General features: G+C 44.6%; 1 protein-coding gene across 1 annotated transcript in view; it reads right to left on the bottom strand.

The window, feature by feature from the left end:
* ABCC4 (ATP binding cassette subfamily C member 4 (PEL blood group)) overlaps nt 1-26,388 on the bottom strand; it is a 294,246-nt gene that overhangs the window by 151,201 nt on the left and 116,657 nt on the right. Inside the window, exons 12-19 of the mRNA XM_066380684.1 lie at nt 18,949-19,043; nt 18,680-18,766; nt 11,262-11,358; nt 7,432-7,641; nt 5,712-5,852; nt 5,259-5,296; nt 4,763-4,857; nt 2,816-2,962 (exon numbers count right to left, since the gene is read on the bottom strand). Coding sequence (XP_066236781.1) covers nt 2,816-2,962; nt 4,763-4,857; nt 5,259-5,296; nt 5,712-5,852; nt 7,432-7,641; nt 11,262-11,358; nt 18,680-18,766; nt 18,949-19,043 — 910 coding nt within the window. The remainder of the gene's footprint in view (nt 1-2,815; nt 2,963-4,762; nt 4,858-5,258; nt 5,297-5,711; nt 5,853-7,431; nt 7,642-11,261; nt 11,359-18,679; nt 18,767-18,948; nt 19,044-26,388) is intronic.

Below are 26,388 nucleotides of genomic sequence, written 5' to 3'. Positions count from 1 at the left end.
TATTATATAACCATTAAAGTACATAGAATCAATGATGCAAACCATGAGACTTAATTCATAGTTCTGGCTTATTCTTCCCATTGTAAGAAATTCAAAAATTTCATCCGAATGCAAATTTAAAATCTCAACATTTCTTTAATTAAAACCATCTTTTACTTTACCACTGAAAGTAAAAGCATCTTTTACTCTACCACTAAAATAACTAATGGCCCCTAAACATTTTGGGCAAACTAGGCATGTATCTTTGGAGTACTAATTTGGGCTTCTATAGTATTTTCTTGAAGGAGAGGTCCTGCCGATCGATACAGGAGGGGGAGGTGAGATAAGCACTCCTGTGTTGCTCTGAGATTAGCAACCTCACAGATTTAGACTTGGTCCCAAATCCCTGAATAATAAGGAACTCAATACGTCGAGAAGCCAACAGTCTTGAACATGAAGAGACCAGTTAAATGCGGTCATGAGCAGTCAGAGGCTGTGATAACAGAAATTCAGTCCCATTTAATGCTGCAATCTGTATGTCTAGTTTTGAAATTAGCTGGCAAAGTGGAGCAATTTTACGGCTGTAATAGTACATAAGTCCTCCAATCACCTTCTAACTCAGGGGTCCCCAAACTTTTTACACAGGGGGCCAGTTCCCTGTCCCTCAGACCGTTGTAGGGCCAGACTATAAAAAAAAACAACTATGAACAAATCCCTATGCACACTGCACATATCTTATTTTAAAGTAAAAAAAACAAAATGGGAACAAATACAATATTTAAAATAAAGAACAAGTAAATTTAAATCAACAAACTGACCAGTATATCAATGGGAACTATGCTCCTCTCACTGATCACCAATGAAAGAGGTGCCCCTTCCGGAAGTGCAGTGGGGCCGGATAAATGGCCTCAGGGGGCTGCATACGGCCCGCAGGCCTTAGTTTGGGGACCCCTGTTCTAACTACAGCTATAATAAGACGGTAGATTTGTGTGGGCCTCTGTGGTTTACAATTCCTTGTGCTTCACATACTGTCTGGACTAAACAACATTTGCTTATTAAATACACACAAGATGCTTTCCACAAGAGTCTTCCTTAGTCCTCACAACAGCCTGTGAAACAGGGCGGACAGCAGCAATCATTTCCATTTGCCAGGTGAGGATGTTCTGAGATGTCATGGTTAAGATTCACCAGGCATGGGCCACGTCCTAAGCACTGCTCCAAGCACTGTGAATGTTGTTAACCTGTTTAATGCCTACAACATCTTAATTAGGTAGGTGTGAACCACATCCTTATTTCATAGATGAGAAAACCCAGGCATAGAAAAATTAAGTGACTAGCACATAAGTATTAATATAACTATAACCAGCTATTACTTAGGAACTAGCACCAGGACTGTAGCCAGACAGCTGTGGGCTCTAGAGTCCACACTTTTAATCATGGCAATATCCTGCTTTGAGATTTGCCTGCCCAATAATATCTATGTGCTCTGGCCTGGGTCACATGGCAAGTCAATAGCCAAACCAAGACTACTCCTGGGCTCCCTCCAATCCCCCTCCCTGCCTCTAAAGGTTTTGTCGTTGTTACCTGCAAACACAGAGCCACCCTGGGCCTTACCACAAGCCTACCTAACTGAACAGTGTGGGGATATATGCCGATGACCTAGCTCTTCATAGGAATCCAGGTCAGAAGGCGACCTTCAGAAATAAGACAAGTCAAAGGCCTCTGGACTGAAGCACTGACCACTTGGAACCCACCAGGCACGCACATATCGAGAAATGTACTACTGACAACCCACCTGGCAGGTATGACCAAGCCTCTAATTGGTAACCAAAAGTCTCCTTTAGAACTACAGAGTTAATAACTCTTATTGAAGAGAATGTTTGCATTTCACCCATCTTACATTTTCATTGCCATTTTAGGTAAACCTCATAGACCATGTGCAAGAGCTCTGGTTTAGAAATGGATAGGCAATGAAAGAAAGAAACACACAGCCTGTCTCACGTGTAAAGATTCCTTATAAGAATGTCCTTCCTAAAGGATGGCCCAGCTTGCCTGACCAGGCGGTGGCGCATGGGATAGAGCATCGGCCTGGGACACAGAGAACCCAGGTTAGAAACCCCAAGGTCACAGGCTTAAGCACGGGCTCATCCGACATGAGCGTGCACTCACCAGCTTGAGCATGGATCACAGACATGACCTCATGGTCGCTGGCTTGAGCCCAAAGGTCCCTGGCTTGAAGCCCAAGGTTTCTAGACTGAGCCCAAGGTCGCTGGCTTGAGCAAGAGGTCATTAGCTTAGCTGGAGCCCTTGGTCAGGCACATATGAGAAAGCAATCAATGAACAACTAACGTGCCACAACAAAGAACTGATGCTTCTCATCTCTCTTCCTTCCTGTCTGTCCCTATCTGTCCCTCTCTCTGTCTCTGTCTCTTTCTCGGTCTCTTACAGAAAAAAAAAGAAAAAAATGATTGCCCAGCTAAATACTACACAATACAGCCAATGTTTAAGCGGCTAGTCAACTACATTTAAATATGTTTGTATTGAATGTATGGTGTTTCATATGCCCCACAACAAATGGATTCCTAAATCATTCTGCAAAGTAAACATTCACTTATTTTTCCACACACATAAAATGGAATAAAAGCATGTATGCCCCTTTATTCAGATTTTCTCTGGCAGGAAAGCTTCTGTCAGTGAAGTATTTTGTAGAAAATGAATCAACATGCATAGTGATTTGATTCCAAGCATACCTCCATTTTCAAATACTGAAATGCAATCAGACACTAAATGTGTGTTAATAAGATACATTTACTGAGAAACTTGGTATCTGACTTACCTATTGGATTTCTATCAAAGAACAATACTGGAGCTCTCAAAATGGACCCAAACATTTTGTTGTGTAAAGTTTGGGAACAATTAACAAGGACGTGGAAGACCAAGAGAGATCTTGCTATGCCGAAAATGATGGTAGCTATGGTTAAACCTGAAATAAAGAAACATCACTCAGCACAGGATCTCTGCATTTCCTTCAACAATGCTGAAGCATGTCAGTCAGTTTCTAAAGACATTACATGTTTTATTCCAAAAAGGATCTGGAGTCTATGAAGAGTTTAATGTCTTCTCAAGATACATTTATAAAGAATATAAAATAATTAATTTTTCGCTCAAATAAGACACTATATGCGGGAAAATCAGGTGTAAACTATAATTTCATTCTAGTCTTTCCTAATTCAATTACAAGTTCTATTAAAAACTCAGAAGACAATTATAAAAAGTAGTTGATATTCCCTTCTCCATATTTCAAATCTTACTATATATATGCCTCATGCTCTAAAACTATGGTACGTTCTGATATCAGCATGTGACAGTAACAGGGAAGAGAAGTAATGGCCATTTCCTTGTTAAAAAAACAAACAAAATACAAACAACTTTCCAAGGAGTTTTAAAGAATATGAAAATATCAAATTAAGTTGAAAGTAGTAAATCTCTTAAATAACTGAACTGAAAAAAAAACACAATTCATGTTTTAACATAATTAATTTAAATGAGAAACTAATCGCTCACTGTTTTACAGAAATAAAGCATTTTTAAATGAACATAATCACTTAAATTATATATTTTATTAATGACAAAAATAAATACCTATGATGTTCATAAAACTTAAAATAGTACTCCTAACATCTCTTGAACTCACCGTGCTACATAGAGTGGAGATAACTTCTGTAATAAATATCTCATTAAGTAACCCCGCCCTTCAGATGACACATCACTCTTTTTTAGGATGAAACTCCGAAATTCCATCAACAGGTGTTTTCCTTAGCCTGCCCTCCATGTCATCAGCCCACGTGCAGAGATGACATGAGTCTTCCCTCTCTTTCAGGGTGCCCACTGTCCAACAATTTGGAAGGTAAACAGTGAATGGATTTGGGTTTCTTAGCAGGTGATCAACAAATAAGTACCCGATTTCAATGGGCGGGTTCTTACAGACATAACTCACTCTATCTTTAGAGGAAAGCTTGTATGAGTGTTTCCCGTGGGGATATTTAAAATTTTAAGATGAGGAATTTCCTTTAAAAAGTATGTAATGCTACATATACTCTAAGCGCTCCTGTGAAAACAGAGCACTGTGTTCATCGTAGGCTGGCAAGCCAGATGTTCAATTACTCACACAGTTGGGAAGGCGATAACATTGTGATCTCAAGGTAAGAAAGAGAAGGCAGCCTAATTCCCAGACACTGGATTTCCCCCTGCTTAGCTTCCCTCTTCAGTAATTAGCGAAGCCCAAGAGATGAGCAGTATGGACGGGAGCTTTGCATCCCTGCGAGGGGAAAATGCTTTTCTTTGGGGGGACTTGCTGCCAGAGGATTTCATCCAAGTTCAACAAAAGCCAGGGTTTATTCACACAGAATTGGAACAATCCGAACCAGAGGGTGGGGATCCGTTTCTAATCCCCTTGCCCATCCATAGAATAATATAAGATTTAGCGAAAGCAACCTATTAGAATAGACAATAGCCACATATTTCCAGTGGCTGGTTTTCTAAATGCTCAATCCCGGTTTAACTTCCAAAATCCAGTACAGAGCAAATTAAGAGTCTTCATTGAACCTCTTTCTTCTAGCAGATTTTAAAAATAATTATTCTAATTAATTCACAGAGTAAATGCGACTCAGAGACTTAATCTGTTAAGACATTACTGAATTACTCCTGGAAGCCTCGTTACTCACACAGGCTCACTGTAAGCACCTCAGACTCCGGTATAATAGACCAAATGATTACACTTTACCTGAATAAATTCCTAAGTACCAGTTAAGATTGAGCTTCTCAGTTACATTTCCTTTTCCATTTACAGTGCCATTCAGGGCACTCTGTTTATTTGCCCTGTGGAACAGGGAAGAAAAAATATTAAACTGTAGATGAAATCTAGATAAATACACACAAAAAAATTTTTAAAAACCACTTATCCTCAACTTGGGAGATACATTTTATGCTGGACGATGATGCCTAGCTCACAGAGTCCTGTATACGTCTATCATATAAAAATTCCATTTGAATCATGCCTCTGAGTTCTCAAAACTATCCATGAAGACACTGAGAATCAGACATGGGTAGAGACCGCGGGAGGGTCACACTCCACCACCAAGAGCTTTCATTTTTCTTCAGGGGAAACTCAGTGAGGATTAGAAGAGGAGGCAGAGCAAACGCCACTGCCCCCCCTGACTGGGACAGGGAGCTTGCTGTCGATGTTACAGCACTTTGTGGCCAGACCGGAAACGACTCACCAGTGTGAAAGCCACCAGTCCTGAAGGACATAGGCAACCTAGAGGAAGGAAACAGACACAACATCAGACGCTAACGTTCTCTACCCACTCAAAAACTCGCCCTCACTCACACCGATAACCGAAAGGCTCCAGGAAATGGAGATGGCCCTTCCGGCTCAGGGCAAGGTGATGCTAAGTCCAACATGCCAGATAATAACAGGGCAAATAAGCGCAGATTATATGTCCAAATCTTTTAAAAGACGTCTCCCCCACCCCAGCCAGAAGTTCCCTGTAATGTACACACAACACCAGTAAACATCACTTACTTTGCTCCCCACACATAGTACGTTTCAATGTAAATCCAAATAGAATGCAAAATACAGGAATGTAGTATAAATAAATACAGTATAAATATAAATTAACACTGGAAAGATCGAGCTGAGGGTACAACACAAAACAGAAGTCCCTCGTTACCTGAGCCAGGATGTTTAGTAGAATAAGGAAAATGATGAGGGACCAGTGGGCACCCGCTGTGAAGTAGTTCTTATAGACCTTAAGGGCCACTTTCCCTTCAGAGCGGCTCTCCTCGGGTAGTGTCACCTGCATATTCTCAATCTGGGAAGGAAAAAGGCAGTAAGAGACAAAACCTTAAGGAGCCCCCAAATTTCACAAGTTCAACAGTGCACTCTGTTGGCAAAGCTGTGGGAAAACACACACCTTTCATACTCTGAGCAGGGCAAAAGAGCACATCTCCCGCGGAGGCAGGTGTGGGAATTCTGAGCATTTACCCTGGGCCCCAGCCATCCCACTTCCAGGAATCTTTAGAAATAAGGAAGCATCACTTGCACAGGGTTGTCAGTATTGCATGGCTTTGCTTAAAGGAGAACATCTGATTTCCAGCACATACCCAATTCAAGTATAAATGCAGAAGCGTGTTCCAAAATAATACGCAAAATAATATGGAGCCAATATATCACTCTCGGCTCTTTGTGTCACTCAATAATGGAAACATAAAACATAGTAGGAGCTCAAAATATTAGCCTAATACAGTAAACTTAGTTTGAATAGCAGGATGGAGTAATGAGCATTTGAATAACAAGGGAGAGCATATGATCTGGATCAATTTGGTTCCTGAATTTTTTTTTTTTTTTTCATTTTTCTGAAGCTGGAAACAGGGAGAGACAGTCAGACAGACTCCCGCATGCGCCCGACCGGGTTCCACTCGGCATGCCCACCAGGGGCGATGCTCTGCCCATCCTGGGCGTCGCCATGTTGCGACCAGAGCCACTCTAGCGCCTGAGGCAGAGGCCACAGAGCCATCCCCAGCGCCCGGGCCATCTTTGCTCCAATGGAGCCTTGGCTGCGGGAGGGGAAGAAAGAGACAAAGAGGAAAGCGCGGTGGAGGGGTGGAGAAGCAAATGGGCGCTTCTCCTGTGTGCCCTGGCCAAGAATCGAACCCGGGTCCTCCGCACGCTAGGCCGACGCTCTACCGTGGTTCCTGAATTTTAAAGAGTGAGTCCCGAGTTTCAACTATAGGAGACTAATCTGACTACCTGAATTCTCCAGGCTCCTGTATTTGATAGCAGGGTTAGAATACTGAAGAATACCTGTGTATACTTTTAAGAGAGAGCTAGTGCATTTCTGTGCTTCTGTCTGGAGGACTTAGAATTTATTATATATCCAAATGGGCCAAAGATGTCTTGGTTGTGCTGGGCGCTAGGGTTTCAAAGAGGAATAAGATGTGGTTCTCAGTCTTACAGGGTAAGAAAGGAAGATGGGAACTAACTCTCAAGCGTCTACCATGTGCCAGGTCCTTTGCACATGCTACTTCTGGCCTATCACAGACCTTTGGGTACAAAAGGGAAGCCTGGGGCCACCACCGAAAGTAGGATTTACCTGTGATAAAGTCAAGAGCTCTAATATCAATCATTGTGAGCTGCATATACCTAGGAAGTTACCGCAGTACATTCACCACCGATGCCCACAAGATTCTCTATCCCACACCCAAAGGACAACCCCAATCACACTTGCTCCCTTCATTCTGTTTTAAAAGTACAAATCCCAAGGATTAAGGCCTTGGAACCTTAGAATCTACTAAGAGCAAATGAAGATGTTATGAGCAGAGCAGAATGAAGACCTCTGAGACCACTAAGAACAGACAACACCAGGGCATTTTGCAAGGTGAGAAACTCACAGCATTGCCCTCTAGAGCAGCATCTTTCAAAGAGGGTCTAGAAGACTGCTGAGACCACACCGAGGACTCCGAGAAGGTCCGATGCCGCAGCTTGGGACTTCCTGAGATGGAAGCTTGGTCAGCTTCCTCACTCTCCGTCTTTAAAAGGGAACCAAAGTCTACCCCGGATTTCACAAACTCGGTGTAAGTCCCCTGTTTCACCGTTTTACCCTGAAAAATAATAATAATAAAGGATGTGAGAGAAATACATTTGCATTGGAAATATTAATCTAATGTAATACTAATCCAGAAGAGTTAACTGGTCTTAAATTATAATTTTTGTAAGAAAATTATCCTTAGGGCTGGAATTCTCATTGACAAACCTAGTTCAATTCAACTCAATACAAAACTGAGCATTCTGTTCTCTGTTAAACCCAGTATTAGGTGCTGGACGATAAAAAAGAAATGAGTAATTGCCTGACCAGGCAGTAGCACAGTGGATAGAGCGTTGGACTGGGATGCCGAGGACCCAGGTTCAAGACCCCGAGGTCGCCAGCTTGAGCACGGGCTCATCTGGTTTGAGCAAAAGCTCACCAGCTTGGACCCAAGGTCACTGGCTTGAGCAAGGGGTTACTCGGTCTGCTGTAGCCCCACAGTCAAGGCACATATGAGAAAGCAATCAATGACCAACTAAGGTGTTGCAACGAAAAACTAATGATTAATGCTTCTCATCTTTCCGTTCCTGTCTGTCTGTCCCTGTCTATCCCTCTCTCTGACTCTCTCTGTAAAAAAAAAAAAAAAAAAAAAAAGAAATGGGTAATTATATGTTTAAAAAGGCAGTCACTGACATAACTACCACGGTCACTTAAAGAAGCCAAAAGCACAGGTGTGGGTGGAAGTATCAGTAGTCTTGTTAGCACGGATTGAAGTAAGTCTCATGTAAAGAGCAGAATTTAAAAAAACAGAGTCAACTGGGGAGGATATTTCAGGGGGGAAAAAAATTAAGATGTAGGTGGGCACAAGCACTTCGGCATGGGTGGAAGTTACTCACCAGATCTTTGCTGACCACTCTTACAGTACTGTGTGCATCGACTGACAAGAACTGTGGGAATCAGCCCTGGACATAGAACCCACGAGCTGTATCTTCACGGTCTGTACTCTATAACTGCACCCACAATACTCAAGAAGTTCCCAACGAAGTTCAATATTCCCCGTGTTAAAGTAATTAAGCAAGGAGACCATTAGACTGGGGTGGCTCTAACGCCTTAGGAGCTTGCACAAGAAAATCAAACCCGAAGCCAGAGTCAATGCACTCAGTCGGAGAGAATGAAACTGGAGACCTGGCCCGAGCAGCCACCTCGGCTTCTCCAAATCAGGCAACTGCTTAGGCTACAGCTGAGCAAATAATAGTTTCTGAATACTTGTGACACCTCATTACATAGTTTCCCATCCTTACAACATTATATATAAAATAATGTGCAGATGTTTTCACTTTTTTTCTCACCCTGTGGGACAAGACTGAACTGATTCAGTCAGTGGTAAAAAAAAAAATATTAGGCAAAATCCCAAGGACGCAAAACGAATCACAGAAGGGATCGCTGGTTAAGGAGGCAGGTCAGGAGGGAAATGGCCCAGCCCTCCCCGTACACCTTTCATCCCATTCCCCCGGGGCTCCACTGAGAAAAGCCCAGGGAAGCTTTCGGGAACCATTTGATATTGCAGACTTAGAAATTTTTCGTGATATACTGTGTCTCATTCCACCTGGGAGGCAGAATTCATACATCCTATTTAATGAAATTATCCCTTTCTACTTATTTCTGTGAGATGCACAAGGAAACAGCTAGCGCTACAGAGACAACAATTCTACTCAGCAGCCAAGCACTGACGACTCCCAGAGGGGACGAGAGGGCCCCCAACCCCTCTCTGCTGTGAGACAGGAGCCACGTGAACAGGAGGATGAACCCAGCTCGTCCAGGGTGCTCACCAGTGGACAAATGATTTGACAGTATTAATGTTGGGGGTGATGTCCTCAAAAGAAGCAATAAGGGGACCCCCCCCCCAAATATCTAGGGACTAGCTCAACAGGTTTACTGTGTTCTCACAATGCTGCCAACCCTGGAGTTAGAGGCTACACTGGTTTCACCCCTCTGCACATGACCTTAATTGTTCTCAAGTCTGAGGAATCTGAGCTCCTCGTCCCTGGAGGAATGAAGAATCAACACATGGAACTGGCTTTTTATCATCTTTCTTAGGGCATAAATCCCAAGGATCTGCTGGAACAGACAAGGATAATGATGGAGGTACTGAGGCACAAAGGCCAACAAGCCAACGAACGATGTGTCAACCATTGAGCCCTAAAAAATTCTCACTAATGTCCACCCCACCAAGCATGCTGGCTGTTGTGGATTGAGTGGTGGCCCCCAAAAGATGTGTTCAATTCCTGAACATGACACAGGTGAATGTGACCTCACATTTGCAAATAGGGTCTTTGTAGATGTAATGAAGTTAAGATGAGGTCACACCAGAGTAGGGTGCATCCTAAATCCAGTATGACTGATGTCCTTATTAAGAGAAGAGAAAGAAGAGACTCAGACAGACACAGGGACAACACTGTGTGACACTGGAAGCAGAGACTAAAGTGCTGCATCTGCAAGCCAGGGAACGCCAAGGCTGGGCCGCAAAGCGCCAGAAGCTGGAAGAGGCAGAGAAGGACCCTCCCTGGAACTCTCAGTGACAGCATGGCCCGGCCCACAGCTTCACTTGGAACTGTTGCCTCTAGAAGAGTGAGATGAAGTTTCTGATTTAAGCCACCCGGTTTGTGGTCCTTTGTTGTGGCAGCCCTAGCAACTGACACAGCACTAGCTTAAGCCCATCCTCCTGGTCTTCTGAACTGCACTAAGATTTCAAATTGTTTCTGCTGGTGTCCCTCCAGGGAACATCAAGAGGCGTCTCTGAAGGTCATCAGCAGACCACACACTCCACTGCTCCGGACGGCCAATGGTTTCCATCACACTTCCGGACCTGCTGCCCACTGCTCTCCGCCCACCTCCCTGCTCACTCTGGCCTTCCTGCTGTTCCTTCCAGGTCAGTTCCTTCCTTAGGACCCTGCCACTGGACCCCCTGCCTCAGGTGCCATCCCCCAGGTAACAACATGGTGAGCACCTTCAAGCACTCAGGTCCCATGAGACGTCACCTCCTTGGGGTGGAAGTCATGATATCAGCCCCCGTCCTCTAATGTTTTCACCACCTTTACCCCCATAAGGATAGATACCCCACAATGGTGGGGACGGACCCAGCTTACAGCTGCCCAGGTTCTCATGTGTCAGGCATGCAAAAAGCCCTGTGCTGTGAGACTAGCAACCGACGACCCCAGGAGTGTGGGTGTCTCTCACCAGGGGGTGCTTGGCTAGCCAACCACGCTTCTGTTATTAATGCAAGGCATGCTTTAGGGAAACTGCATTTAACTATCAAATGGATACAAACATGTCTTCATCTCTCTAATTTCCAAATAACATACTTTGACTTAAATTGTGGAAGAGGGAAACAAAAAGTTCTAAAAAAAATAGCATCATTATCCTTAACAATTTCACTATAACAGTTATAATTTAATAACCAAAGGAGCAATTTTATATATTTTAGGGTGTATGGCTTAGGATGTGATAGTGACATTTCTATGTGTCTTTGGATTCATCCTCAGAGGCATGGACACGGCAACTCTGAGAAGAAAGAGATGGAAAGGGAGGAAGAGCGAACTCACCACAAATGCAAAGACAGTGAGTGACCTGCTGGGAGGCCGTGGCTTCAACAGGCCTGAGAGCTAGCAAGCTCCACAGACTTCTAGAATTACTTACATCTTTCAGTATCAGAATCTGACTCGCAGCTTTTAGGTACTGCAACTGGTGAGTCACTAAGATTGTGATCTTCTCGTGCAAGGTTTGACAAATACACCTACAAATGGAAGAGACACAGTGTGCAAAAACATGTTAATGGGGGGCTCCAAATTGAAAAACGTACATTTTGAAAACACAAGAAGACAAAGATAACATAATAGTCAGAAAGTTGTAGTTTAAAAACTAATATAAATACAAATTAAATACAAACATATGTCAATAAAGCTAACTCAGGCCTCAAATTCACCAGCAGCAAACTTGAGTCTAGCCCCACAAAGAAATTCTAGAAAGCAGTCTAGTGCAGGAGAGGTAGCTACTGCTAAGTGTTTCCTAGCCCCCTAAAACGCAGTGCAACAAACAGCCTGACCAAGTGGTGGTGCAGTGGATAGAGCGTTAGACTGGGATGCAGAGGACCCAGGTTCGAGACCCCGAGGTCGCCAGCTTGAGCGGGGGTTCATCTGGTTTGAGCAAAGCTCACCAGCTTGGACCCAAGGTCACCGGCTCCAGCAAGGGGTTACTTGGTCTGCTGAAGGCCCACGGTCAAGGCACATATGAGAAAGCAATCAATGAACAACTAAGGTGTCACAACGAAAAACTGATGATTGATGCTTCTCATCTCTCTCCATTCCTGTGTGTCTGTCCCTATCTATCCCTCTCTCTGACTCTCTCTGTCTCGTAAAAAACAAACAAACAAATAAAAAACCCAGTGCAACAAATATTTCACATTAAAAAACAGTTGAGCAATAAGATTCCAAACCCTGACTTAACTGAAATACTAACTATTGTTATCATTGTGTAGGAATAAAAAAAGCCATATCATATAAAAATATGTACACTGTTTCTTAGACAGTTTTCTAGGTGATTATTTATGATGCATGGTGTACATATTAAGCAAAAGAAACAAGTCTCAGATTCTCAGTTACCTTTGCCAGAGTGCATTTTTTAGACACTTCTTCCTAAATGTTACTAGACAGAAAATAAGCGCCAGTGCAGCCTCGACCAGCCCCTACCACCTTCCCAGGCGCATCTGAGAAGCACGTCTTCTTGTGCTAGGACTGAACAGCTGCCAGATACGGAAATGAAATAACAGAACCTAATGGCCCAAATCACAGTGGAAATCACACAGCAGCTCAAAGAACATGCCAGTTCTTAGTGAAGACCCACCTCAGAATTCAGCCTTGGAGTTTGTTTTTAAACCCTCAACATGTTCCTACATTTAAATGTAGATTCCCCTAGAAACTCAATCCCAGCTGCAACCTACGAGGTCTGCAGCCCCTCTGAGGTAAGCAAGGAGCTGGTATCAGGCCCCAGGGACCACGGGCAGGGGGCCGGGCACACACTCCGGTCACCTGAGTCACACACTATGCAAATCTTAAGAACATGGCCACAACTCAACCTGCTGAGGCAGGTTAAATCAACAGTTCCAGAGTTCAAATTCCCGCCTTGCTCTACCTCCTACTAATTCAGCAATCTCAGGCAAGCTTCTAACTCTCTGAACCTCAGTTTCTTCATCTCAAAATAAGGCTAATGTCAACTCATACACATGTTCTGAAAAATAAAAGTGCTAATCCACTTAGTAAATGTTAGTTCTATAAGTGGCTATTTTCTTTGCAGTCAGGACAGAAAAGTCCCAAGAGATCACTTTTGAGGCTGGACCTATGGCCAGGAGCAAGATCCCAGGATGTAGATGTATATACTATAACTCCATTTTCTTTTTCCTAAAATGAGAAACGGGAAGGCAGAGAGACAGACTCCCACATGCACCCGACCGGGATCCACCCAGCATGCCCACCAGGGGGCAATGTTCTGCCCATCTGGGGCACTGCTCCATGGCAACCGGAGCCATTCTAGCGCCTGAGGCAGAGGCCATGGAGCCATCCTCAGCACCCGGGCCAACTTTGCTCCAATGGAGCCTTGGCTGCAGGAGGGGAAGAGAAAGATAAAGAGGGGGACGGGTGGAGAAGCAGATGGGTGCTTCTCTTGTGTGCCCTGGCCAGGAATCGATCCCAGGACTTCCACACACCAGGCCAACGCTCTACCACTGAGCCAGCAGGCCATGGCCACCATCACTCCGTTCTTTGTTTTTTTGTGTGTGTGTTTTTTGTTGTTGTTTTTTTGTGTGTTTTTTTTTTTTTCTGAAGCTGGAAACAAGGAGAGACAGTCAGACAGACTCCCACATGCGCCCGACCAGGATCCACCCGGCACGCCCACCAGGGGCGACGCTCTGCCCACCAGGGGGCGATGCTCTGCCCCTCCGGGGCGTCTCTCTGCCGCAACCAGAGCCACTCTAGCGCCTGGGGCAGAGGCCAAGGAGCCATCCCCAGCGCCCGGGCCATCTTTGCTCCAATGGAGCCTCAGCTGCGGGAGGGGAAGAGAGAGACAGAGAGGAAGGGGGGGGATGGAGAAGCAAATGGGCGCTTCTCCTATGTGCCCTTACCGGGAATCGAGCCCGGGTCCCCCGCACGCCAGGCCGACGCTCTACCGCTGAGCCAACTGGCCAGGGCCATCACTCCATTCTTTAAGTCCAAAAAGAATTACTTTTACCCTTTGTGACATGTCTTCATTGGGCTCTTTATCAAGCTTAATACTAAAGGTTTTAATGGAATCATTTCACCTTAATTCAAAATTACCTGCCATTAATCTCTGAAGGCAGATGTTTATCAAATTTGATGGGTTACCATGTCCCAGATGGGTCAACTCAAAACTTTAAAAATTTTTTCTTCCTAATATTCCATCATCAATGAGGTAAATCATTACAATGATATTTTCAGTTGATGGCTTTAAAGTTTTCCTAAATTATGTTTTATGTTAAAAAATAAATAAAAACTTCCGAGTCAGTCAATAAGAAAATGATTCAGCAACAAGTCACTTAACTCTTATCCTATGTAAGGGCTGTGTAAAGCGGTATCACATACCGTGGTGGAGGTGATACAAATAAGAAAGACAGAGTCACAACCTTCATTCAATCAATCAACTAACATCTGTTAAGAAGCCAGGCTCTGGTCAGGGAAAACAGACATTACTCTGAACCACATAGAGGGAGACAATAAATGAATATAGAAAACGGACTACAGGGCTTTGATGTGTGCTATGAAGAAAAAGCACGGTGAGGGTGACTATCTTAGTTGGAGGTAACAGCTGAGCCTTGAGAATCCCTGGGGAAATACTGTGGAAGAAGGAACAGCAGGTGCAGTGACCTAGCACAGAAACGTGCTGCACTAAGGCGCCCGCATGCCTTCCCAGGTCAGTGGGGGCTGGGGGGGGAGGCGCATGGTCAAGCCCAGCCCATTCGGGCCATGGGAGGACAGGAAGCACACAATCCCCCTGGAGGAACGGGAGGGGCCGGAAGAAAGGCCATGGCAGTGTCCTTCATCTTTCTTCTTTGCCCTGGCACACTGTCCCCCGGCTCCTGGACAGAGGGAAAGTACCTGTGCAGCCAGACAGAGGAGAGCAAGGGCTACCTTCATTCAGGGCACGCCACGAAAGCCAGCGTGGCCTGGATATGTATGCACCGAGGTTGTGCGAGGAATGCTGGAAAGGCGAGTAGAGACCGAACGCGAAGAAGCTCGTTCGCCATTTCGGGACACTGAGCTGCATCCTGAAGCTGAAGGGGCCGGTGAGGGCCCGCCTGAAGCAGGCAGGTGCGCGGAGCAGGGGAGGGAGGTCTAACCAGGACAGACCCGGAGAACTCATTATTCAGGGGGTGGGGATCTGGCGACATGGGGCTTTCTAAAAGGCAGCAGGGAACCGTGGCTATAAACAGATTTGACTGACATCTGTTCACCTAAGGGTGGGTCCCTAACCTTCTGTATGATGGAATCCACTTACTGTTTACAACATATAGTTGTAAAACTCCAAACCTTAATAAACATGGCTATATATTCATGACTGAAGTAAACTGTTAATGGCAAGTAAAAACGTAATTCATTCACTTTTAATACAAAACAGTTCACATTACTAAGCGTCAACACAAACTGCCATCCTTCATAGCATATTGTTCAATCCAATTTTCTAACTCATTGAGAACATTCTCAGTTGCTGCTGAGTGATTTTCTAAATTGCATCCGTGCTCCCGGCCCTAAGTTTCCCTAAAGAACGTGATTCTGATTAGCAAACAACAATTTTAACAAGCTTGCTTCTATCAAGTGTATATCCAAAGTCATTAAACCCAAAAGGTGCAAGAGGACTTTATAAACACCTGTGTTTGAAGAACTGGGGAGAGCTTTTGTGATAAGCATACTGATATTTAGCAATTAAAACCCCTCCTCTTTCCTCCTAGTGACATGAACGCAAAGGCCAGCAGAAATTGTTCTCAAAACGATGGAGAACTTGTGCAGACAATACGAGTCAGGGTGACAGCCATGTGGGAGCTCAAGGTGGAGTCCTGGAAACAGGGAGGCTGAGCAGTAAGGCCACTGAAGAAGGGGCTCGGGGAATCTCTGTGTTGGCACCAGTGCCTATCACTGAACACAGTACAAGCCCCAGAGCACTTCTCTGCCTAGGGGAAAACCTCATCCTCACGATCAGGATGGCGTGGGAGAGAGAGGTCAGACCAGACAGCTGGAGGCCTTGCCCAAGGTCAGCTGGCCCTGCTCTCTACATTCTGAAAAACCAAACGCACTATGTACTTTTCTTTAGTGTGATAAAATTTACATAAAATGAAATCTACCACTTTAATCGTCACTGCCATTCGTCTCCGGAACTCTTCATCACTCCAGTGTGTAAGCAGTTTACATGCACACTCCGGTGGAGAAATGGGAGGGGACCCGCACAGCGACCCATGCTTCTGTCCAGGCTCAGAGCTGTCACACCCTGTCTTGCCCTCACACTGCTGATTCTGCTCAAAGCGCTTTACCTCACTACTTAGGACCTGTGGTGAATGGTTGTGGCTCTCCACTCCCACCCCTACCCTCAAATGCTCACGCTGACCCCCTGACCCCTGCTACCTTAGAATTTGGTGATAGGGCCTTTAAAGTGATGATTAGGTTAAAATGAGGGTGGGCCCTAATCCGATCTGACTGGCTTTCTGAGAAGAGAAACAGATTGGGGCATACGAAGAGAGATGGGGGGTGGGAGACAGTGGAAAGATCACATGAGGACAGAGCGGGAAGATGGCCATCTGTAAGCTTAGGAGAGAGGCCTCGGGAGAAATGAAACCTGCAGATACCTTGATCTTGGACTTCCAGCCTCCTGAACTACGAGAAAGTAAGTTCCTATTGTTTAAGCCCCCCAGTCTGGGATACGTTGTTATGGCAGCCTGCTACAGACGGAATGTTTGTGCCCTCCAAAAATGCATGCATTAGAACCTAATCCCTATTGTGTTGGCATTTGGAGGTGGACCTTTGGGAGGTGATTAGGTCATGAAGATGGATCCCTCAAGAGTGGGATTAGTGTCCTTATAGGGGAGACTGAGAGAGCTGCCTTTCCCTTTCAACCATGTGAGGACAGAGCAAAGAAATGCAACAGTGAGCAGGCTGTCACCAGACAGCAAATCTGCCTTGATCTTATATGTCCTAGCCCCCAGAATGGAGAGAAATAAATTTCTGTCATTTATAAGCCACCCAGTCTAAGGCATTGTTAAAGCATCCTGAATGACACAGCCCTAATAAACTAATACAGGACCTTGGAGTGAGAATTTCCAAATAGCGTTCCCTCCGCTATAAACCTGCACCCTCCAGTGCAGGAGAGCACGCTGCTGTTCTCTTCACACGCCTTGCTTCTTCCTGCCTCTACACCAGGGGGAGTCAACCTTTTTATACCTACTGCCCACTTTTGTATCTCTGATAGTAGTAAAATTTTCTAACCGCCCACCGGTTCCATAGTAATGGTAGTTTATAAAGTAGGGAAGTAACTTTACTTTATAAAATTTATAAAGCAGAGTTACAGAAAGTTAAAGCATATAATAATAATTACTTACCAAGTACTTTATGTTGGATTTTCGCTAAGTTTGGCAGAATAAATCTTTATAAAACAACTTACTATAGTTAAATCTATCTTTTTATTTATACTTTGGTTGCTCCGCTACTGCCCACCATGAAAGCTGGAACGCCCACTAGTGGGCGGTAGCGACCAGGTTGACTACCACTGGTCTACACCTTTGCTTCTACTGCTCCCTGTAGCAAAAGGAACTGAATCCTATTCTCAGTCTCCACACAACCTTCCCAGCCTGCAGTCCCTCCAAGCACCGTCCACAGTGAGCTTTCCAACCTACGCTGTCTGCTTCTACTTCCTTTTAAGCATTTGCTATCCTTTATCAAAGCCCTTCAAGCCCTGAGGGTGAACTTTTCCCATGCACTTGTCTTGGCAAACCCCACATAGAGACAAATACCTTAGGGGCCAGAATGAGATCTAAACATCTTGATCTCCTTCTTCTGCCCCATTTGGGTCCGTACCTTCTCTGGCTTACTGTCCTCCTTCGTAAAGTAAGATGTTTATGCAATAACATTTGTAAGAGCCTCTATCTCAGTGCACAAAGTAGGGCTTCAGTAAGCGCAAATGAAAGGGCTCATGGGCTTCCACAGGGTAAAAAGCAGCATGGTAACTGTGGGGCAGAGGTGGATGCTGTTCTAGCCAGAGCAAGTTCATGACACTTTCAAAAAGGCCAGCCCAAACTGCAGGCAACGTCAGCCAGCACGTTAGCCTACGGTATACACAGAAAAGGGATTCAGACTGTTCTTGCTCAGTGGCTCAGCAGCTAAGCAAAAGCCAAGGAAAACAAATTCCAGAAACACAAAGTGAGAGGCAGAAGTGAATCCAGATTCTAGACTCCTATTTTTTACATTCAAATTAACCCTACATTTGTGAGTATTAACTCATGGAGCAAAATTACATGATTGAAACCATACTCTGCTACAGAACAAATCATTCCTAAATTCTAGACTTTACAAAGTATTTCCAACCTACAGAATAATAAGCATAAATGAACAAGGTTTGTCCACGGAAGATCAGTGTTGGTTCTGAAAATGTCGCTTCTAGCGTGCCCAAAAACAGCGATGAAGGAAAAGGACTGGCAATCAAGTACCAGATTACTGAATCCCACCTGCAGTTTTAAAATCTGTATAGTATCTTTCTTGTTCTGGGGTCCAGATCCGTCCATAGGGTCTCGGCTATCAACTGCAAGGGTGTCTGTGTGCATGTCGGGCAACAATTTGCAAAATTTGCCAAGTATTTCTTAACTCCCTAAAGCATGTACTCCACTCGCCTCCACCCACTGTAAGCATCTCCTATTTGTGCAAAATTTCTCTAAAAGGGATCTTCTGTGGAGCGAAGGCGAAGGAAAGAGGGACATCAACATAGAACAAGCTCATTCTTAGGCACAAAGGCTTCACGCCACAAGGTGTTTGGGAAGCAGAAACAACATAAAACATGAGCAAACTCACAGGTGGAACAAGTGCTTGCCGACTTCTACATCGACTGCACTGAGGGGATCGTCCAGAAGGTAGATGTCTGCGTCCTCATACACTGCTCTGGAAAACGGAACAACGTATCAGAAGGATGCTCCAGGTTCCCAGGATCCCATCTCTGAATCATGACAGTGTTCAGGAATTCAGACGATGCTTGTTCCAAGAGCCAACCAAATACTCCACGCGGGGTCTGCATGGAGCCGCATACGAGGCCCAGGTGGAATGACAACCAAACTGCGATTTACCTGGCGAGGTTAACCCGGGCTTTCTGCCCCCCACTCAGCGTGGTTCCTCGATCTCCTATCACAGTTAGATCTCCATCCTCCAAAAGCTGCAGGTCCTATAAAGAAATGTGGGGGAAAACAAGCAGAGGACTTACAATGTATTCTCCCACTGTCACCCAAAGCTGTTAGCATTTGCTCTTCATACGTGAATCTGATCAACAGCGATAGATATATTTCACAGTGACTAAATTGTACCCTTGAACCTTTCAAAAAGACTCTTAACCATTTTAACAGATATTTTTTGAACACTGACTATATGCCAGGCATTGCTGTGGGCTCAATGAATTCAGCACAGTAGGAGACGGACAGCATGAATAATTAACATGAGTACAAGTAACAAGCGCTAAGAGGAGAAAGGACGTTCAGCTCAGACAGACACAGAGTGAAGGAGTGAAAGCCCATCGTCTGTGGGGGTTGGGAAGGGCTCTGATTAGAGGGCATTTAAGCAGCAAGATACCCGTCGGAGGGCAGAAAGAGCCTGACGGATCTAGATAAGATGTGCTCCACGTGGAGAAGTGAGTGAGTGCAAGGGCCATGGGGCAGATGCACATCCAAGGATCAGAAACTAGCAGAGAGGCCAGGAGCAGAGCGAGTAAAGAAGGGGGGCAGAGACAGAAGCAGGAGGGGCCATGGTTGTTCCCTGAGTGAAGTGAGGAGGGGGCATGAGGGAGGACTAACATGATCCGGGTTAGGTTTTTCAAAAAAATCACTCCTGCCTCTTTGTGGCAAACAGACTACTGGTGAAGGGGCAGGGAAAGGTAGAATACAAGTTATGAGGCTATCACAATAATCTGGGTAAGAGATGACGGTGGCAGGGACCAAAGTGGGAACAGCAGAAATGAAGAGAAGTTGTCACATTCTGAACAAACTTCAAATGTAGAGCCTGTAGGATATGCTGATGGAATGGGTGTGGGCTGCAAAAGAAGTGTTGAAGAAGAGGATTGCACTGTTTTTGGCAAGAAAAGGGGGAAGAACTGGGTCACCATTTACTGAGTGGAAGAAAATGAATGTAGGTGTAGGGGATAAAAAGTCAAGAAGATTTCGGTTATGGGCAAGCTGAAATACCTATTCGTGATAACGAGTTGCGAGTCTGAAGGTCTGTGCTGAAGGTACAATGTGACAGCTGGTGGCACATACATGGCTTATAAAGACACAGGACTTATTTTACCAAGAAATAAGTATGTCAGCCCTGGCTAGTTAGCTCAGTCAGTTAGAGCATTGTCCCAAAACACCAAGGTTGTGGGTTTGATCCCTGGTCAGTATACATACGGGAAGCAACAATGAATGCACAAGCAAGTGGAATAACGAATGCTTCTCTCCCTCTCTTTCTTTCCCTTCCTCTCTCTGTCTCTCTAAAATAAATTAATGGAATGGAATGCAATGGAATAGAATAATGTCTTAACTAGCCAGTTTGCTGATCTTGGTCTCAGCTTTCCACTTCCAGAGAAAGAATGACACCTGACCCATGTCTTCACAGTGATATTCAAGGCACAGTGATAGAGTGACAAGGTCTGTACAAGCAATAAAAGCAGAAAGGGCAATCTGGGCAGGAAAAAGCAAAGTGGACACTAAGCAGATCATTTGGATTAAGTATAGGCTTGTTTCATGCAAGCCTGGAAAAACTCAAAGCTAAGAAACAAAAAGTTTTTATTTGAGAGTCTTGGATCTATCTAAAGTTATATTTGAGTAGTATTTAAGAAATAAATGGATAAATCGCAGTACCTAGAAGTGAAGATGAAAGAACACCCCCAAAATGAGAGGATAACAGTTAGATTTAAATTACACATTATATTAGACATTTTAATGAGATTACCTATAATTATCACTAGATAGATCCTGGCGCAAACAAGTCGAGTCTGGAGGGCAGTTTATTGGTTCTCTACTAACCTCTCCAGCTTCACCCTAGGCTACACAGCGATTCCTTTCTGCAGAGGCAGCCTCAATTTCTTTGTCTCTACTCTGGCAAAGTTGGGGGAGAGAGCAAGTGACACATTGGGATCTTCCTGATAAAACAAATTCTTTATCTCTCCGAGCCTCATTTCCCTCTCATACAAAATGTGCTGCAGAAACAAGAATTAGTCAACTCAAGGATGCTGTGAGAATCAAGAGTAAGTGGGCCCTGGCCGGTTGGCTCAGTGGTAGAGCGACGGCCAGGCGGTGCGGGGGACCCGGGTTCAATTCCTGGCCGGGGCACATAGGAGAGGTGCCCATTTGCTTCTCCACCCCCACCCCCTCCTTCCTCTCTGTCTCTCTCTTCCCCTCCCGCAGCCGAGGCTCCATTGGAGCAAAAATGGCCCGGGCGCTGGGGATGGCTCCTTGGCCTCTGCCCCAGGCGCTGGAGTGGCTCTGGTCGCGGCAGAGCAACGCCCCGGAGGGGCAGAGCATCGCCCCCTGGTGGGCAGAGCATCGCCCCTGGTGGGCGTGCCGGGTGGATCCCGGTCAGGCGCATGCGGGAGTCTGTCTGACTGTCTCTCCCCGTTTCCAGCTTCAGAGTACAAAAAAAAAAAAAAAAAAAAAAAAAAGAGTAAGTGTATGAACACCTTCTACAAATGCAAAAAAGACTTGAATGAATTTTTGCTATTGGTGACTGACACTTATTTCCTGATCAGATCAACAGCGGGACCTCATTCACATGCTGATTCAGTGTGAGTCACAATCTGCAAAGCACTCCACCAAAAGAAGAGAGAAAGAGTTCACCATTAACTCATTCCCGGACAGCCCACAAAGACACACAAGCACACACACAGTTCCCTGTATGCTCAAAGCTCGCCTGGAGTTCATCAAATGAAAGACAGCAATGGCTCTGTCATAAAAATTCATTATGATTTCATATTATTTCTTTTTTGTTTTTTGGGGACAGAGACAGAGAGAGAGACAGACAGGAAGGGACAGAGATGAGAAGAATCAATTCTTCATTGTAGCTCCTTAGTTGTTCATTGATTGCTTTCTCATATGTGCCTTGACTGGGAGGCTACAGCAGAGAGAGTGACCCCTTGCTCAAACCAGTGACCTTGGGCTCAAGCCAGAGAACTTGGGCTTCAAGCCAGCAACCTTTGAGCTCAAGCCAGCGACCATGGGGTCATGTCTATGATCCCACGCTCAAGCCAGTGAGCCCAAGCTCAAGCTGGCGACCTTGGGGTTTCGAACCTGGGCCCTCTGTGTCCCGTCCAACACTCTATTCACTGCACCACTGCCTGGTCAGACTCATATTATCTCTTTGTTGAGCTAAGAAATTACTACCATCTCTTGCTTTTGATTTTCATAGAAACAACAACAATGAGCCATTTTAAGAATGTAGGTTCCCAGCCTTCTGGAAATACACAGTTTTCCTGGCCTCTGTTTCCCTGTTGACAATCCTCGCAGAGTGTCCTTAATTTTTATGCCTTGATTTCGCAGTCTTGCTTTCCTTGTCAAAATAACAACATGTTGCAGCACAGCAATCTTAGCCTTTTTCTAGTGAGGGCATTTAAAACCCACCCTTTCATTTACCAGTTAGGAAATAAGAAATGGGCTCTCTCCAAGTCTGGTAGAAGGCCCTGGAGTGTGTTTGTTGACTCTGCAAACTATTTATAGACAAGCTTCAGATGGGAAAAAACATTTCAAAGGATTTGGAGGAACACCCAAGTCAGACTAATTTCCAAACCATGATTGTCTGATTTGGCTAGAGCAGCGATTTTCAACCAGTGTGCCGTAAGAATTTTTAAAACATGCAATACCTAACTATTTAGCCAAAGGCACTGACCTCTTTTCCCTTACATTGTAAATAAATAAATAAATAGAAAAATGACAACAGCCAATAGCAGCAACCATCTAATGTGAATGGATAAAAACTACACTTATTTTGTCAGATTGGCAAAAAATATATTTTTGGGTGTGCTACAGAATTTAGTGATTAGTTTATGTGTACCATGTGATGAGAAAGTTTGAACATCACTGGGTTAGAGGGAAAAGACTGAGTTGAGCATATCTTACAATTCCTCCCAATGGCAGGAAGGTATTCTTACATTATCTCTAAGTTACATTTATCCAATTATTTCACCTACATTGGCTCTCACTTGAAAATCAGATACGCAAACCAGAGGAAAACCAGGAAATGGCTATGCTGGTTTGATGTCACAGGGTCAGAAACATCTCAAGTGCCTTTTAGTGATGGTAGGGAATCACAGGAGAAATACTGAGCAGACAGCTGGAACAGTTCTGAGGGCAGAAGGGAGGGCCTGGCAATGGAGGGCTGGTCCAGGGTCACAAGCAGGAGTCCACTGAGCCCTTGTTCACAGCTTCTCCTCCACTTGGAACTGCCCTTCCAATCAGGCCCTGACAAGAACCTACCCATCTTTCCAGGCCCAGCTCAAACAATGTCATCCATGAAACCATCCCTGACTTGCCCTAGAGAGAAAGCCATCTCTCCTTCAACTGGGTTCTTAATACTTTGTTTGTATTTCTCATGAAGGACCCATCTTATCCTGCTTCATAATTTATATGCACAGATTATGCATAAATTATATGCATAATTTATATGCACTTCATAATTTATATGGCAGCTTCTCTCTCTACTAGTCAGCTCGGGGATGGTAAGATCTACCTGCCAAACCACAGTTTCTGGATGCTTTCTATTGATTATCTCTAACCCTCGCAACAAGCTGCACAGTAAGTACAGGCAGCCTCTGTATCTGTGGGTTTCGTATCTGCAGGTCGAACCAATCCTAGATGGAAAACAGAGTTTTCCAAACATGACTGGGAACCATGGATGCGGAGGGTCAACTGTATGCATTGCTCTACACCATTTTATACAAAGGACTTGAGCATCTGTGGATTTTGATATCCAAAAGGGGTTCTAGAACCAATGCCCCACAGATCCTGAGGGACAACTGGATTAGACCCATCTCACAGATGAGGAAACTGAGACTGAGATCGCATAACTGGTCTGAGAACTGTCAGCTGTTAAATGGAATAGTTAAAATCTGAACCAAGCTCACCTCAATTCATAGCCTTCTGCTCTTTCTCTCACAACATACTGTCCCCAGTAGTTACTGGAAAATATATTTGAAATGAAAGCAACACTCAAGTAACTCAGGACTTGAAGGTCTCTATGTCCAGATACAGAAGTATCAATCAATTTAGTCTCCATATTTAAATTACCCTCACATACTCCTTTTGTGCTCATGATTCTTTATTTCCTATTATGTCAGAGGCAAGTGATATAGTTATCCCAATTGAGAGATGAATAAACAAAGATGTAACAATGATTATTCTAATTTTTTTTTAGTGATAGGAAGGGAGACAGTGAGACAGACTCCCACATGCACCCCAACTGGGATCCAGCCAGCAACCCCTGTCTGGGGCCTATTCGTAAATTAGCCAAGCTATTTTTAGTGCCTGAGGCTGATGTGTTCTGTTCGGACCAACCAAGCTATTTTCAGTGCCTGAGGCCAGATTATTCCAATTATTAAACCAATTTGAAAAGGAAATGTCCAAACTGGCAGGAATGTGGGAAATATGAGAAGAAGCTATGAGCTTATGGGCGCCCCAGAGGGGTCTGTAAAGGCAAGTAATCAAGGTGGGAAAATATTAAGCTAGAATTTATCAATGTTATACCTTTGAATATGTATTACCCAGAAGTTTTAAAAAGTCTTCAAGTGATAAAAGACTGTATACAGACAAATGTCGCAATACATTACCTGTAATGACGTTAACATATTCCTTGTTGATTCATGTGATGCATACTATGTGTAGAGCACCTACATAAATATCAACTCAAATAAAAGAAGTTATATACTTAGATACCTTCTTTATAACATGCCACATTTTATGGATATGATTTAACCCCAAACTAGCTGCTCTTATAATTAAGAGTTAACTTTTTAAAATATTTTAACATTTACAGAGTGTTTGTTATATTCCCTAACAATTAGGCGCTTTAAGATCATTACTAATTTCATCCTCCAGACAACTTCATGAGGTTGATAGTATTCTCTCCACTTTACAGATGAAGAAACTACGATTTTGTATGGTTTGACAATTAGCCAAAATCACACACAAATAGCAGAGAAACTGAGACACAATCCCAGAGCAGTCTGACTCCAGGGCCTCAGAGTCCACTGTGAACCCCCCCAACAGATCCTACTGGGATTATTATTTCCTAAATCATTTTCTATACCTCACTACACAGTCACTGTTTTTGTCATCTGCCTCAATAAAGGTTGCTAGATGTGATGATTTCATATCTTCCTATTTTATTACAGAAACGTTTTCAGCTTGGCCCTGGCCGGTTGGCTCAGCATGGCCCTGGCCGGTTGGCTCAGCATGTCCCTGGCCGGTTGGCTCAGCATGGCCCTGGCCGGTTGGCTCAGCAGTAGATCATCGGCCTGGTGTGTAAAAGCCCCAGCTTGGCTTCCCAGACAGGGCATACAGGAGAAGTGACCATTTCTCCACCCTTCTCTCCCCACCCTCACCACCTGCTTCTTCTCCTCCCACAGCCATGGCTCAACTGATTGGAGCAAGTTGACCTCAGGCACTGAGGATGGCTACATGGCCTCTGCCTCAGGTGCTAAAAAATGGGTCTGCTTACGTCAGAGCAATGGCCCCAGATGGGCAGAGCATTACCCCCTAGTGGGCTTGCCGGTTGGATCCTGGTCAGGGCACATGTAAGAGTCTGTCTCTCTGCCTCCTCTCCAGAATTTGGGGGATAACTCTGAGGAGAAGTCTCAGAGTTCTATATTTATATATATGTATAAACAGTTCAAATAAATACATATATTTAGAGAAAAGAGCTATGATAGTTAACAACAGCTACTATTTACTAAAAATCTGGTATGTTTGCATTTTACAGGCATTATCAATAGTTTTAACAATAATCCCATACCTCCTCCATTTAATAAGACAGGAAACTGAGACAAAAACCTAAAGTAACTACATATGCAGTCTCTGTATCTACAGGCCAGAATAATTGTGGAATGCCCTCAATTATCTGTGGCTGTCTTACGCCCGTCCCCTGACACATGGACTCCAGAAGGAGGTAAGCAAAGAATCACATCACTCACTCAGTGATTCCCCGGTGTCCTGAAAAACCTCCACCCCTGCTAACCAGAGTCATAAATGGCATTTCAGACCTTAGAAATGTTCTGACCCAATGTCCTCATTTTGTAGCAGGCACTTCAGAGGCCCAAGCAGGTAACAGGGCAGGTCCAAAGTGACAGCGGGCCAGTGCAAAAGCCAGGGCCAGGGTTGTGCTCTTGACTACTTCCCCAACCGGGGCCTCCCTTCCGGCAAAGGCCCTGACTCCACGTCCCTGTGTCATGCAGAACAGTCCGTGTCTGTATGTCAATTGACATCCAGAAGAATCTCCGAGAAGCCCAGCCAACAGGGACCTCCTCCCCCCCCCCCGGGAGTCTGTGTGCCACA

Source organism: Saccopteryx leptura, chromosome 4 (assembly GCF_036850995.1).
Source record: "Saccopteryx leptura isolate mSacLep1 chromosome 4, mSacLep1_pri_phased_curated, whole genome shotgun sequence".
Classification (NCBI taxonomy): Eukaryota; Metazoa; Chordata; class Mammalia; order Chiroptera; family Emballonuridae; genus Saccopteryx; species Saccopteryx leptura.
Note: the sequence above shows the minus strand (reverse complement) of the source record. Positions and strands in the feature narration are given on the sequence as shown.